Raw genomic sequence first — 15,708 nt, 5'->3', positions numbered from 1 at the left:
CGTGCGGATCTGATTTTTACCTCTGTCCATTACAATCTGGTTATATTATATACATAGGTTTATGTATACTTAGTAAAAATAGTGTGATGTTAATATTTGGGCATGTTTCAAGTCAATCATGTTTTTGATAACGTCCGATAACCAATAGCGAAAACATACCCACTCATAAAACTAAAACCACAGATGTGGCAAAGATGATAAAAGAAAATAACTGCCTGAAAAAAATAATTAAATGGTCTTTGAAAAACCTGCCCACAGATACCTATTTCATTTAAATAATAAAAAAATTGTTATTAGTTGTTGGGACGTTGTCGGAATAAAAATCTATAGTAAAAGCTATTTACTGATCTTAATAACTTTATCAATTTCAGCCTGCCCTGAGGATAGCTTCCAATGTCGCGAAACCGGAGAATGCCTCCCCACCTCAACCTTCTGTGACGGCAACAGGGACTGCAGTGACGGATCTGATGAGTACAACTGCCCACCGTCAACCACCACCAGGATACCTTTCATTCCTTACCCACAGCCCACAACCGAGGACCCTTACTATACCACCAGAGGATGTAAGTTCTTCTATCATACCAAGACTGTTAATACCCATTAAGAAAGTGACAACCCGTTTCACACTTGAGTTCAGAAATCATCATCTTTTAAGTGAGGGTTGAGGTAATTGGGAAATTCAAAAGTGGTGAAACTGGCTGTCACATAATAAATACGTTTGTTAACGACTTCATTAATACAGAAAACAGCAGTTGTTCCAGTGAAGATGAATTTTTTTCTTGGTATAAATAAATCTTAATGAAGCAATTAGTATTTTTGAACAGCAATTATTGCTTGGACATCTTAGTGTAATGCCTATTCCGTTCACTAGATATGTGCCGAGTCGACGAATGGCGTTGTTGGAATGGTTCGTGCATTCACAATTCCCAGCGTTGTAATGGACATATCGACTGTCCGTTAGACTACAGTGACGAATTTGACTGTCCTCCCTTCAGTAAGAACTCGTATATCAGATGATATGATTATAACTGTAATTTGGTCAACGTGGTTGATATTTAACATAGTATTAACGGACAGACCCCTTATCCTAATATACTTATTAATATCGTTCATGTGAAAGTGAGTTTGTTGATCTGTTAGTTCCTTGTTTGTCACTTTTTTGTCATTTTTTGGAGTTATTTTAAAGTCTGAGAGCATTAAACTGAGTTGGTATGGATACTGTCGACGCGAACTAGTCGTGGTACCTACCTAGCAAGCTGCATACAGTATCATATTATTTGTTCATTTATTTGTTTGTTTTGTGTGCGTATTTCACGTCTGAAACCTCAACTAAGTATTGAAGTTCGTGAAGTTTTGTCTTTGGATTATACACCTGTGTACTTTTTCACAGAGATAGTAAACATGTTGTTAATACATCTTTGTCAGAAAAAAAAATGAATAAAATATTATTAGTACTTAATAAAACTCACCGACACAATGGTCATTGTAAATATTGAATTAAAATATGAATGAATAGGTAGTATATTAACATTCAACCCTGTAAATATTTTGTACAGTACGCTACAGTCCGTATCTGAAATTTTTAAGAGAGAAACACATTTCCTCAATTTATTTCGTCTTTATTAAAAAATATATTTATCGCTCAGTATACCGCCGATAGACTGTTCGGGATCATAAATCAGTATGGAGACGAATGGAAGGCCGCAAATTACAATGATCAGTCTTTTGACCGGTATAAGACGGCCAAAAAACTTTCATTGGATTCTCGGTTTTTAAAGTGACTGGCGACTGTTAAGTCTGCAGTGTGCGGGAGAGTTGTCAAGAAAACATTATATTTATCAACGTACTTTAAGCCAGAAGTTAATATTACTACGTATGGCGAAACCGCGAAACGTGTTTCTTTTAACAAAGCATCCGTATCACTAACAAAATGCGTCTATTCTAATATAGTTGTCAGTATATTGACCACATGCATATGACTTAACGACTCCTGAGGACGGGGGCAGTCGGTTCTACTAATTAATTATTTGCCTGTACATATTACGATTATATTGGAATGTTAGATAAACTAATAACAACTACCAAGAAATAAGCTAGGGAAAGAATGTCCTTAGTTTTAAGTAATAACAAAATGTGTCTCTGTACCTTTAAGTCCTGCCGGAACGGTGTAAGGTAACAGCTAATGTATAGAACATATAAATTGTAAATATTTAGATAATTACCATTCACTCAAAGGTTGGTAATGGATGATATTATTTTTTAGCAACAAGACTGCGGTATACAATTGTAAAATAATTTTACTAACCTAAATTAGTTAGACATTGTCCTACTTGCATTTTTGAGGTTCTCCATTTTAAAAACAAATACCTCATAGAACTTGTACTCGTACTTTCTAGCCGATCACAAAAAATTGCATGATGTAAAAAAAAATTGAAATGATAAGTTTTAATGAAAAATGTTTTCTCCCAAGTTAGTCTCCCATTTACAAATTACACTGACATTCTTTGGAGTAATAATATAAATGTTTTTTTTTTATTTTTTTATTTCAGCCCCTCCTGCTTTGGACTTGAAGACATACCCAGACAGCCAGTCCGTTAGACACGGTGAGTAAATGGCTTAACAAAACTATTTATTTTCACGTATAGGTAATTTTCTCGTAAAAGATGGATCTCTTAGTAAAACAACGTCAATCAAAATTAAATGAATACTTTTTTTGAAAAAAAAAAAAACAATTATGTTTCCTCTTTGGAATCTCAACGGCCTAGAAAACTGTTGGTAGGTTAAAAATGAAATGTCCGCTTTTATAATTGTGTACAATTATTGCATCTTTAAGGGGCACGGAAAATCAGGTAAGCCAATGCCAAACTGAAGACTCAATCGTGCAGGGTAGTCAAAATCTAAAATTTTGTAGTGCTATTTACATCGCAAGATTTACTATTGTATAACATTATCCTTACGTGGCGGATGAATCGATGTGCCGTCAATGAGGGTTTTCTAAAATGGCGTCCACGAGGTGGCAGCACCGAGTCGTCAGGTCCAGGTAACTGTCAAAGTGCTTATCTTTACTATGAATAGTGAACGATTTTAGTGTTTTTTTATTATTTTATAATTAAAGCACTGCATTATTGTTTTACTATTGCGGTTGAGTAAATAAAAAAAACTAAATCATATTGTGTTAACAAATTTTTCAACAAGCTTTTCCTTAGTACCAGTGACTTTTGCACCCTCTCTCTTAGCTCAATTTTTAGTTCGGAAACCTTATTCTGACCGTAGTCCATAATAAAATCAATAACACTTCCAATATAACAGAATTTCAATAAACAATAAGTTCGGACCCTACATCATCATCCTCCGAGCCTTTTACCCAAACTATGTTGGGGTCGGCTTCCAGTCTAACCGGATTCAGCTGAGTACCAGTGCTTTACAAGAAGGGACTGCCTATCTGACCTCCTCAACCCAGTTACCCGGGCAACCCGATACCCCTTGGTTAGACTGGTGTCAGACTTACTGGCTTCTGACTACCCGTAACGACTGCCAACGATGTTCAATGACAGCCGGGACCTACAGTTTAACGTGCCATCCGAAACACAGTCATCGGTGTCTAAGATATACTTAGAAAGTACATACAAACTTAGAAAAGTTGCATTGGTACTTGCCTGACCTGGAATCGAACCCGCGCCCTCATTCTCGAGAGGTTGGTTCTTTGCCCACTAGGCCACCACGACTTTTTTTCGGTCCCTACAATTCCATACTATTTGACAGCTGTTTGGACCTGACGCATACGAAGCGCCGCCTGGCGGCAGAAAAAGTATCGAAAACCCTCATTGTGCCGAATACTCAAACGACACTCACCGTCTTACCACAAAAACTTTTAAACGTCAGTTTAAGACTTGTCTAAAAAAATGTCAAATTATGACGTTGATATATGGTTCATTTTGCAGCCAAATTTTTTTTAGCCAAGTGTAAAACAGGGGTTGAAGTTTTTGTAGTAAGGCCATCAATTTTTAGGACCTCTCAAAAATCATATCTTTTTGTTACATTTACGTAATTTTTAACGATGGAAATAATTTTAGATAGGACTAAAAGTTAAGTAACGTTTGAGTAATTGTATACCTAAGGGTGCGTCCACATCTGGCGAATGCGCCGCGAATGCGCAGCACGCGAGCCGATCGCGAGCTGTCCGCGAGCTGCGCGCGTGCATTTTTGTTCGTGCGCCGCTTCTGCGCCGCCCGCGCGCAGCTCGCGCGCGACCTAAGCGCCGCACGCGAGCGGCGCGCAGGCGGCGCGCGACGTCTGACATCTTCGATAGTACTGAGCCAATATACGGAACTGTAAGGGCGAGAACTGATTGCGCGCAGATCGCGCGCCGCTCGCGCGCTCTATACGAGCCTTGCGTGAGTTGCGCTAAAGAGGCGCACCGAACTATTGCAGTGACTGCACGCGCGCAGCTCGCGGACAGCTCGCGATCGGCTCGCGTGCTGCGCATTCGCGGCGCATTCGCCAGATGTGGACGCACCCTAAGACGTAAATTGTCACAATCCATCACGCGTGAATGAATATACTTTATTGTTCTTAGATGCGCTTTTCTAGGATATGGCTAAGGAACTAGACATACCTACGTGCAAAAGGTTTCATTTATATAAAAAAAATACATAAAATTAAGTACTTTTTGTTTTTTTTTTGTATTTATAAGTATTTAACGATTAATTTTCAATTTAATTATGGCTATAAAAAACTGTGCCGCCAATTTATAAGCAGGTATGCCTAATTCATAACTATTTTATTAATTGTATCTACATTTAATTATAAATAACAGCTTGGTAAAAAACAACTGCTCAATGGCAGTATTTGTGAGAAACGTTTATATTTGATCGTGATCAAACTAATATAAAGTTATGAACAAATCCGAGCTGTTAGTATAATTGAATTGACGATAGTACTTTTTTCTTAAAGTATATGTATTTTTACTTAAGGTGGAGGTAAAATAGTAATGTTCAGTTAGGTAGGTATTTTAATAGTTTTCTTTTAAGATTTATTAATGATCCTATCTCTTATTATTTCTTTCATGGTGGTGGAACAGTGATTTCTGGTGAGTCGCTTGCCTGATAATATTTTTGGGCAAGACAATCATAATGGGTTTCATAACAACTTCATATTATTTCAGCTTCTGGTTTTACACATTTTGCGTGGAATAATTATAATATTGTAAGACGTAGTTATTATGGTGTTCCTTTGGCTTACGTAAATACAATACATATTTAATTTATTAACGAATGACTTAATGGGTTTCTTCAACGTGTTTTTTTATTGCTAGAATGATGACACAGGACAGTTTATAATAATACTATGTACGATAAAATAAATGGAAAATGTTTTCATAATTTAAGGGCTTAATTGCATGATGACTATTTTATTTATGACTATTATATTAAATAAGTATTATATATTTTATAAAACTACCTATATTTACACATGCGTGCGTTTTCACATTTAATTCACTGCAAGGGCTTTATTTAATATAATTAACATTGGGTTTTAATTAATCATTAATAAAATTTATACGAAAAAAACTGGTTTGTAAAAAATTGACTTGTAAAAAATGGGTGCACGTAATTTGGAAAATTGGTAATACACACACAATACCAAATAATACATATAAATATATTGGTATAATTTTACAGTTGCAATGTCTGAATGTGTCCTCTTTGAATGGTATGCAGATAATTATTTTCGATAAATTATTAATGTGTGATAAATTATATATTATGAGTTTTGTGAAATCCAGACAGTCGAATATTGCAACAAGGGTAAGAAAATATTACGATTCTAAAAAAAAAAAAAAATGAAGCAGTTTCACGCTAACTTGTGGTTACAAACTTAAGGTAAAAGGAAGTGCCAGCGATGTGGAGTTCAGCTGTTTAGAATATCCTGATGAGTAGATTTAAGTCTGACTTCTGAAAATTGCAGATGTAAAAATCGTTCTCTTTTGAATCACAATATCTATTCCGGGTGATAAAAGGTGCCATGCCGTGATTGGGATGTCTCAATGTTTTCTAATGTTGTGGCATTTTTTATTATTATATTATTTACCTAAGATTTTGGCACAGGAAAATTTTCATTAAAAGAAGAAAAAAAAGCATGTATGGTTTGCACCTACTAAATTAAGTTATGTCATCTTTTTTTTACAATTATTCACATTGTGAATGCTGCACAGTGGTCAATCACGGTAAAAAATTGGGTCTCGTTTTTTATCAACATTGAATCGTTTTTTGACAAATGGGATACCTCTAGGTGGTGATGTGGTGTTCCAATGTCGTGACATTGGTCCCATACGAGCTCGAGTCCAGTGGGTCAGAGATGGCGCCAGGATCAAGAACGGTTCCACCGACATCAATGGGCGTTTGGAAATGTTCCAAGTTACCGTAAGTCAATAAAGCAAAGAGCTGTATCTACTACCATTGTAAATTATAGAGTTAATAAATAATCTTCAACAATGAACAACCATTGGATTTGAGAGTATAAAGTTTATAATATTGAGTCATGTTAATAGATGTTTGTAAAACCACTGTGATTTTAATGCCTATGTTCAGCAGTGGACGTCCTATGGCTGAGATGATCATGATGATGATGACTGTGATTTGCCTGTTGTCTTTCCTAGCACTTATTCAAGAGGTCTCGTTTTCACTATTTTAGGAAGTCGATGCCGGTACATACACTTGTCAAGCGAGAGATTACTTGAGCTACCCCGGTTCTCAAGTACGCGTCGTGTTGGTTGTGGAGCCTCCTTGTAAGTTCCATTCTTTATACCTATTTTCTTATTCACTATATAAAGCACTGGTTAACAAAACTTCATTTTCATCCCAGCATCTCGGAAACAGTAGTTTTGCACTTCGATATCTGAGTGCGATATTTGAATTTGCGATGTTCCAAATTCAAAGTGATTTGAAATTAGAACATCTTGTGCAATACTCCATTTGTGACAATCTTGATATGAGTTTTAAAATCACGGAGGACAAAAGACTAGCGGAGATGCCCTAAAGCAGGTAGGTCACGCGCCTTCAGGTAGGTCAAATACGTCACGACTACGTCACGGCAGGCGTGGCTGGACACCGCCCACATACCGTCCTTCACATCAAACTGACATCTTGTCATAGTTGTAGTTTTACCACAATTTCAACAGATTTTATTTGTTACTCGATTAAAACGATGAAATGCGCCATCATTAATTGTAGAAATTGCTCAGGATCCAAACTCAAACATACCGATAGCATAAAATTTCACGTGTAAGTAATATTTTAGCTTTAAAACATATTTTTGTTAGAGACATCTGTCGTCGAATAGCTGCATTTCTAGAACTTCTAAGTGAATTTGTATTATTTTCGTATCAATCTTGTATCAATGTATATTATTGGTATCAATTGTTGCCTTAAAAACAGCTTAATTTTTCCTTGCATCCTACAAGCTTTTTTATAGATTATTTTCAAAGGAAAACATAATGATATCATGAAAATGTAAAATTATAAAAACACCATCTTTCGGTAAGTAGTCGACTTAACATTTGAAGTAAAATTGTGTTCATCAAGACATGATCAAGACAGAGAGACCCGTTACAAAATTAAGTGCTACCAGACATAGAAAATTCAATCACCCATTCTTAATAAGGTCTTATTATAAAGCTGCAATTATCTTAAAAATAATCATAACTCTATAGTCTATGTATTTTTTTTTTTGTTTTATTTAAGAAAAAACAAAAAGGTAAAAAAGTACTTTTGTAAGAAGATTTTTCGATAGGTACATGTGAATATGATTTTTTTTGTTAGGGTGGATGAACAAGGATTTTCCTGTCTATCGCTATACAATATGTAACTTAATTGACGCACATCCTGAAATTAGTTTGTTCAGAATCGTTTACTGAATCGATTTATATCATTTTTAATATAGGTATTTTTTTATCCCAAAAATATTAAAACCACGGAAATTATTGTCATATTAACCCTGTACAGTCAAAACAAATTCAAATAGACCGTAACTCAAAGTAATATGACTTCGTGTATTGTCGGCTTTTTCCGTAGTTTCGTTATGTTGTGTCGAGTCGAGCGGCACGCGGCGCGATATTTGCGTGCGTAGTAGTATGACCAAAAAATTCTCCAAGAATTGGTATAACTAATTTAGTAAATAACAATGCATATACACGTTAAATTAAAAATTCAGTTTATGTATTATTATTATAACATAATAATCTAATTGGGGTGTTTGAGGGTGTGCGTTAATTACGTTACATGTTGTATAGAAAGAATATTTTTCAATTAAAAATAAAATTATAGGTAGGTACTGTGTTATTTTAAATATATTATGTGACGAAAATTGGGGTTGATTTATTTATATTCATCATCAGCAATGTTTTACATAAGTATACATATCTTTCTTCCCTTACATACTTTTTGAATGTACATTTACTCAGAGCAACATCCGACATACATAAAGTCTGCCATTTTGTGGTCGTTATGATATACATAGTTGTGAAAATTCTAATTTTATAAATAAGTTAAAAAAAATTTATAAACAGTGTCCCTATAATTAGAATTCCTATTTTTTGGTGAATTTCATAATATGGCAACATCGACAATAACAACAGTCATCATCAGCACGGTTCTAGAACAAAATTTCGTGCTTGTGATGCCATAGTGGCTAGTAGACGAACTAACACAATGACATAAGTTGATACTTAAATTATACCATGGGGGTATTTTTAACCCGTGGTGAATAAAAAATATTTTTAATTGGGTCCTCCGTTTAAAGATCAGATCCTAGTAGAATTATACCTTTTCATTTCTGGGTGTTCGGGCTTTCACCGAACAATAATAGACATGTCAGCAAAATGCTCAAACTGCGCTGTATGCATTTAACATTTTATAAATATCTAGGTAAAGTAAAAATACAAGTAGTACGTTTTCGGATAGCATTTCGGGCGCGACTCAATCTCATTCGCCTCATTAATTTTAGTTGTTATCCCATTTGCATCTTTTACTGAAATATAGTTATCTTATAATCTTCAATCTTAGTTTATCTTAATCTTACCCCAACCCCGAACACTGGGGGTGTAAAAAAAATTGTTGTGGGGCAGGTTCTCTGCATAAGATAATACTTATAAGTATTATTTTCCTAACTTTTTTGTCTCTCTCTTTTTCTTCGTTCATTTCAAATGAATGCTTCTTTAAACTTTCCAATTCAATTACTATTTTTAAAGAATTATTAAGTTGCAGTATTTACTTTACTTTTTAGTATGTCACTAGTGGTCAATGACGTTTGACGACCTCTATGGCGCAATGGTCACCAAGCCGGACTGCCGAATCTGAGGTCCCGGGTTCGATTCCCGGTTCGGTCGACATTTGTGTGATGAGCATGCTTGTTGGCCGTGGTCTGGGTGTTACAATATATATATAAATATGTATATGTGTAGCTATATGTAGTTTATCAGTTGTGTTAGCACCCATAACACAAGTTAATTAATAACTTACCATGGGGCTAACCAACCGTGTGTGAAAAGGTGTCCCGACATTATTTATTTATTTATTATTTATTTATTTAATGTTAGTTTAGGGTTAGATTTTATTTATCCTATTCCACGCTAGATGGATTTGCAAAAAATGGGTGGAGGTCCCATAAAAGGCGTATAAGGGTGTAGCACGGGTGGAGCCAGTAACGTTCCTCGTCCCCCGCTCACCCGAATTTTGGCGCGCTGCTTTGTTAGGAGATTTTACGTTAGGGCACCTCCGCTAGTCTTTTGTCCTCCGTGTTTAAAATAGATACGTACTAAACAAATAAACTACTGCTTAAAACAATGATTCAACTAATGAAGTAATTTTTATTATAGTTTTTACATCGATTTTTTACCTCATTTTATTTTTAAAGTGACTTTTAAAATAAATAATCTTTATTAGGTACCTACTTCTTTTTAATTTGATACTCAAACTTACGCGCGCGCCCTTTTCTTTTTTTGCGTTTAGTAATTTCCTCGTTTAGGTGGGATGAAATTATTTTTTAAATTGTTTTTAGATCGACTTTAAACACCATTACGTTTTTAAATAAATTAATAGATCTTTTTAATTAGTCATGTGCGCGCCATTTTCTTTATTTACATTTAGTAATTTCCTTGATGAGGTGGGATGAAAAGTTATGTGTTGCATACGAGTGCAAAGATTTTTCACCTTGTGCTCTTTTGATTCCCTCGCTATCGCCCAAGACTCTAATTTTTAAACACTCGCTACGCTCGTGTCTCAATTTTAGAATCCTTCACTTTCTCGGTCATCAAAATTGAGCCCGCGGTTAAAAAGCATTCTTGTATAACAAATACCTATTTATTTTTGCAGCCGTTACGTACAGGCCTCAGAGACCCTCTTGCGGTCCCAACGAAGCTACTTGTGGTAATGGTCAATGTATTCCCAAGTCTGCTGTTTGTGACAACAATATCGACTGTGCTGATCATTCCGATGAGGATAACTGCCGTAAGTACCTATACTTTTTTTTTCTTATCTAAATATGCTCTAAAAATATATGACTATAGATGTTTTTAGCGCTTCCATCCTCATTCCGGGGGCACTACGTTATTTACTTAAATTTCTTTAAAATACAAATCGTATAAATATGCTATTTCGATATGTAACTATTAGTAGATATATATATATCATATTTATATCATTATTACATTAATTTTTCAGATCACCAAGGCATGTGTGAACCGAATCAATTCAAATGTAGAAATCGTAAATGTGTGCTCAAGAGTTGGATCTGCGACTCAGAAGATGATTGTGGAGATTCCTCAGATGAAGTGAACTGCGGTTACCATGCTGCGGGCAGCAAATGTTCACCGGTCGAATTTACTTGCAAGTCCCAGGAACAGTGCATTCCTAAGAGTTTCCACTGCGATGGACAGAGTGACTGTCAGGACGGATCTGATGAATATGGATGCAGTAAGTAACATTACATAGATCTTCCTATATTTTTATGCCTGTAATTGTTACATCAAAATTCTGTTCTTTTACCAGTTCCTATCCACGTAACACGGCCGCCGTACCCATCTAACGTAAAACTGAACCCTGGCGATACCCTGACGCTGACCTGCGAAGCTGTAGGAGTTCCGATCCCATTGATCTCATGGCGTTTGAACTGGGGACATGTTCCTGCTAAGTGCACCTGGACCAGCGATAGAGGTATCGGTGTCCTGACATGCCCTAACATGCAGGTAAGTCATAATTTGTAGTAATTCACCATTAAACGTGGCAAAGATATTGAAGATCGGAGCTCATGATTCTTAGTCTAAAATCGCTAGTAATGTCAAAGCTAAAAGTTTATACTAGAAACTGATATAATAAGTGTCACATTCCTGTTTGCATACATATGTGGTTTATACAAGATGTATTAACAATTTGGTCTATTATAGCCTGAAGACAGTGGAGCATACTCTTGCGAAGCTATCAACAACAAAGGAACAACATTCGCAGCACCCGACGCCATTGTTCAAGTCACCAAAACGGATCCATGCCCTCGTGGATACTTCAATAAGTAAGCTATTATTTAACAGTACCTAAGATATTAATTCCAAAGGTACGACTAAGATTAAAAAATTAACCTATATGATTCTTTATTATATTGGTCTAACATGCCACATTATATCACCAGGTACTTTAACTTTATAAGTCAAATACTCCACTTACTATATTTACGGAATTCCCTTTAGGCCTATGCAGCTGCCTACGAGTTAATTATTTAAGAGTAAAATAAAATTAAAAGTATGCCATGTTTGTATTAAAACAACATTTTCGTTCTAATTTGTGTATTGTCTTCTATTTTTCAGCGAAGCGCGTTCAGAAAACGAGTGCATTCGTTGCTTCTGCTTCGGCAAATCAAACCAATGTCGTAGCGCTGATCTGTTCACATACAACATGCCGACTCCATTGGGACAAGGAGGAACCAGACTTATTGGCATCAAGCAATCCCTTAGTGGAGACATTATCATTGATTCGCAGCCGATCAACAGCCAGTATTACTACCAATCTTTGGATAATGGTGCCACGGTAAGATTTTTGTATTGCTGGAAACTCCCACAATGCTGATCTTAAATGTTGGTTTTGAACTAGCAATGGATAGAAAAAGAGAAATTCGATTAATTTTGATCCCATGTTTTTTCCAGATTACCAAATTCGGTGGTTCATCATACCCGTCATACTCAAGCGCACATCCCTACATCACCTTACCAGAGGATTACAATGGCAACCAGCTCAAGTCTTACGGAGGACACATCAAGTACACCGTGTCTCCACACACCCAAGTATTCGGGTTCGATGACAGCATTCCAACTATCATTATTAAGGTATTTACATGCCAAGTATAACAGTATTGCGTACTCACGTTAAGAATTTAAAGGATGTTAATATAAAATGTTGTGTTTAGGGCAAATACGGTAACCTGTTCCACGTCAGCCGTGCTGGTGGTTCTCGAGACCTTAACATCGAAGCTCGCCTTACTCCCGAAAACTGGATGAAGAACAGTTCCAGCGGATTTACATCTGCTTCCAGAGAAGACATTATGATGGCGTAAGTCCTTCCAAGCATATGGAGTGACTATTACAAAACCTATAAGTCATTGAAGAGTAATAACTAATGTGACTGAATTTTATTACAGTTTGGATGAAATTGAAATGATCCTTCTGCGCGCTGACTTGAACAATGCTGGAGTGAACATCACCGATTTTGAGATGGAATCTGCTGAACATATCAATGTGGGCCGTGGAGCCGCTAGTCTGGTGGAAGAGTGCACTTGCCCTAAGGAATACATTGGACTTTCTTGCCAGGTAAATTTAAAAACTTTGTTTTTTGCTTTTAATGTTTGATAAATATACTCAGTCTATTTGCTCACTTCATCTCTCAAACTGATCTCCATTACAGACATGACATGACCTTTTTTTTTCAGAAATGCGCCTCTGGCTACGTTCGTAAGAAGGTTGGACCTTGGCTCGGAGACTGTATGCCTGAGGAGTGCCCACCCGGCACATATGGCGATCCTTCAAGTGGAATTCCCTGCAAACAATGCCCTTGTCCTCTGACCAACCGCGACAATCAGTTTGCAAGAACCTGCTCTCTGGGACCAGATGGATCAGTTAACTGTGATTGCTTCCCTGGGTAAGAACCCTCGAAGTTCGAAGATCAAATCATAGTGTTACCGTATCAATAAAATCCTTTGATTGATTAAGTAACCTGCTGTTATTCAAACGAATAATTTAAAATGCTAATTTCTTCATACAATGTCAAGCGCGTGTATACTTTCTTCATATTATCTTCTTTATTTACAGTTACGAAGGCAAGCACTGCGAAGTTTGTGCCCCAGGCTATGAAGGTAACCCAATGATCCCCGGCGATGTATGCAGACCACAAGTACGTGACAACTGCAACCCCACTGGCACCAAGCAAATCCGCCCGCCTGACGAGTGCGTTTGCAAAGATAACGTCCAGGGACGCTACTGTGATCAGTGCAAGAACGACTCGTTCTACCTATCTACTGACTTCAGGTATTTTTTTTTACCAAAATAGCTGCTACTACACTGTTACCTTGAACCATTTTAAATTAAGACACCACAAGATGATCAGTGTAAATTAAAACTCACATCAACCTAATAAAAACTGACGAAATCTTCAATTACAGACATGGCTGTGCTTTGTGCTTCTGTTCGGGAGTATCCCAACAATGTATGAGCAGTAATCTCCGACGCAAGACGATCAGCGTGCAGTTTAACGTGCCACAAATCGTGGATCAAGTGAAGATCTACAACATCTCGCCTACCGGCCCACCTGGCTCCGTCAGATACACAGCCCCAGTTGAAACCGAGCTGAAACCAGAATTGTACCGCGGTGATATCTCGCTGAATAATATTGATCGTTCTAGATCAACAGTTTACTACTGGAGTCTTCCCGTCAGGTATGTTTTTTTGAAAAGTTGTGTGTGAAATGTTCGTCTCAGAAAATTGGTCCTAATCCAATTGGGTGTGTACTTTTTGATGTTAATACCAATTTCTTTTCGTGGAACAGTTTTGCTGGTGACAAGGTAACATCATACGGCGGTTCACTGCAATACGTACTCAAGAATGTTCCCACCATCAGATCGAGCGACCCCAGATACAGGAACAGCGCAGCTGATGTCCAACTCATCAGTGTAAGACTATAACTTGTTTTACACAATATTTTGCTTATCTTCCACGTCAAAAAATTAATGTACATTGTTACGATTTACAGGATAATCGACTGACTATCCACTACTTCGGTGATTTCGAAGCCTCTCATGATGGTATCTTGAATGCTAGCGTACAGTTCTTAGAAAAAGGATGGCAGAGGTGAGTATCTTTTAATAATCATGTAGAAACAAATGCTCATTTACAAATGATTAGACTCTAAAGTTATTGTTTTTTTATAACTATTTTTATGTTGATACAAAATCGGAACTTATATAATTTGAGCATTCTTAAAATCCAATGAATATCCCTTACACGTTTTTCTGTCCTCTTCTTCTAGGCCTGATGGCAAGGAAGTATTACGGGAGCACTTCCTCTTAGCCCTCGCTGATGTCAAGACGATCCTGATAAAGGCTACGTACTCCCCGGGAACAGAACTGGCTTCTCCAGTCAGTGCAAGCATCGAAGTCGCTGAACCCGACGCATATGGACCCACTGCTTCTCATGTAGAGCAATGTGTGTGCCCACCTGGTTACATCGGAACCTCTTGCGAAGACTGCGCTCCTGGTTACACAAGGTTAGTGAACCAGAATATTTTAACACACCTATTTTCACCTACAATGAAACTTCAACTGAAATAACAGCAAACTATGCATACATTTGTAATACTAGGTGCACTCGTAATTGCCATTTGTTTTTCATTTAATAAATGTCTGTTCATTTTTGATACAGGAGTGATGGTGGCCTGTACTTGAAGCTCTGTGAGCCTTGCTCGTGCAACGGAAAATCTTCAATGTGCAACCCTGAGACTGGAGTCTGCTATGTAAGAATTCTATCATAATTACACTTTGACATAATAGAACTGATCAGAGAGAATTGGTTAGGGGGACCTTCTACTCAAAAAATCGGCGATCGACAAACCTGACAACAACCAGTAGTTCAATATCTGTCCTAATAAACAGTAGTACTTGTAGTTACATTACACATATTAACTTAGAATTGCAAGAAAATTGAAACAACAAATTGAAATCAACTGTTTTACAGGATTGTGCTGACAACACTGCCGGTGAAAACTGCGAGCAATGCAAGCCTGGTTACAACCGCGATCCTTACGGAAACTGCGTAGAATATCCACTAAGTACACCCGAACCATGCCGGTAAGTTATCACACTTGTCCAAACCTCCAAACCATCCTTGTCAACCATCTCAATATAAACTACGAAACTTTTACATCGCTTACTGGCCGTTTTCCTGCAGTTTCACCCACGTCCCGGGGAAATTTCTTTTCGTACTCATAGCTTATGTTACTCGTAATAAAATAGTGTAGTTTTCCGACAGTCACATAAGTTCTCAAATCTGTTCAGTTTCGGAGTCTCTAGCGTACATTGTTTGTACGCTAGAGACTCCAAAATGAATGTAAAAAATGATTCTTATATGTGATACGAGTATAAATTAGACTAAATGGTTTAAAAATGTGCCAGACTTAC

General features: G+C 36.9%; 1 protein-coding gene across 8 annotated transcripts in view; it reads left to right on the top strand.

The window, feature by feature from the left end:
* The window catches only part of LOC124645342 (basement membrane-specific heparan sulfate proteoglycan core protein-like), a 154,661-nt gene that overhangs the window by 117,143 nt on the left and 21,810 nt on the right, over positions 1-15,708 (top strand). For 7 of the 8 annotated variants that reach the window (XM_047185148.1, XM_047185146.1, XM_047185150.1 and 4 more), the window contains 21 exons: positions 372-563; positions 2,550-2,603; positions 5,081-5,089; positions 6,292-6,422; positions 6,694-6,787; positions 10,371-10,505; positions 10,719-10,970; positions 11,046-11,242; positions 11,441-11,562; positions 11,855-12,074; positions 12,191-12,370; positions 12,451-12,593; positions 12,682-12,850; positions 12,970-13,178; positions 13,349-13,564; positions 13,699-13,971; positions 14,082-14,205; positions 14,286-14,383; positions 14,562-14,798; positions 14,954-15,044; positions 15,266-15,378. In XM_047185148.1, the coding sequence (XP_047041104.1) occupies positions 372-563; positions 2,550-2,603; positions 5,081-5,089; positions 6,292-6,422; positions 6,694-6,787; positions 10,371-10,505; positions 10,719-10,970; positions 11,046-11,242; positions 11,441-11,562; positions 11,855-12,074; positions 12,191-12,370; positions 12,451-12,593; positions 12,682-12,850; positions 12,970-13,178; positions 13,349-13,564; positions 13,699-13,971; positions 14,082-14,205; positions 14,286-14,383; positions 14,562-14,798; positions 14,954-15,044; positions 15,266-15,378 (3,259 nt within the window). The remainder of the gene's footprint in view (positions 1-371; positions 564-2,549; positions 2,604-5,080; positions 5,090-6,291; positions 6,423-6,693; positions 6,788-10,370; positions 10,506-10,718; positions 10,971-11,045; positions 11,243-11,440; positions 11,563-11,854; positions 12,075-12,190; positions 12,371-12,450; positions 12,594-12,681; positions 12,851-12,969; positions 13,179-13,348; positions 13,565-13,698; positions 13,972-14,081; positions 14,206-14,285; positions 14,384-14,561; positions 14,799-14,953; positions 15,045-15,265; positions 15,379-15,708) is intronic. The other variant, XM_047185144.1, reaches the window with a different exon arrangement.

The sequence above is a fragment of the Helicoverpa zea genome, chromosome 31, assembly GCF_022581195.2.
Source record: "Helicoverpa zea isolate HzStark_Cry1AcR chromosome 31, ilHelZeax1.1, whole genome shotgun sequence".
Lineage (NCBI taxonomy): Eukaryota > Metazoa > Arthropoda > Insecta > Lepidoptera > Noctuidae > Helicoverpa > Helicoverpa zea.
This window is presented reverse-complemented; position numbering and strand designations above follow the sequence as displayed.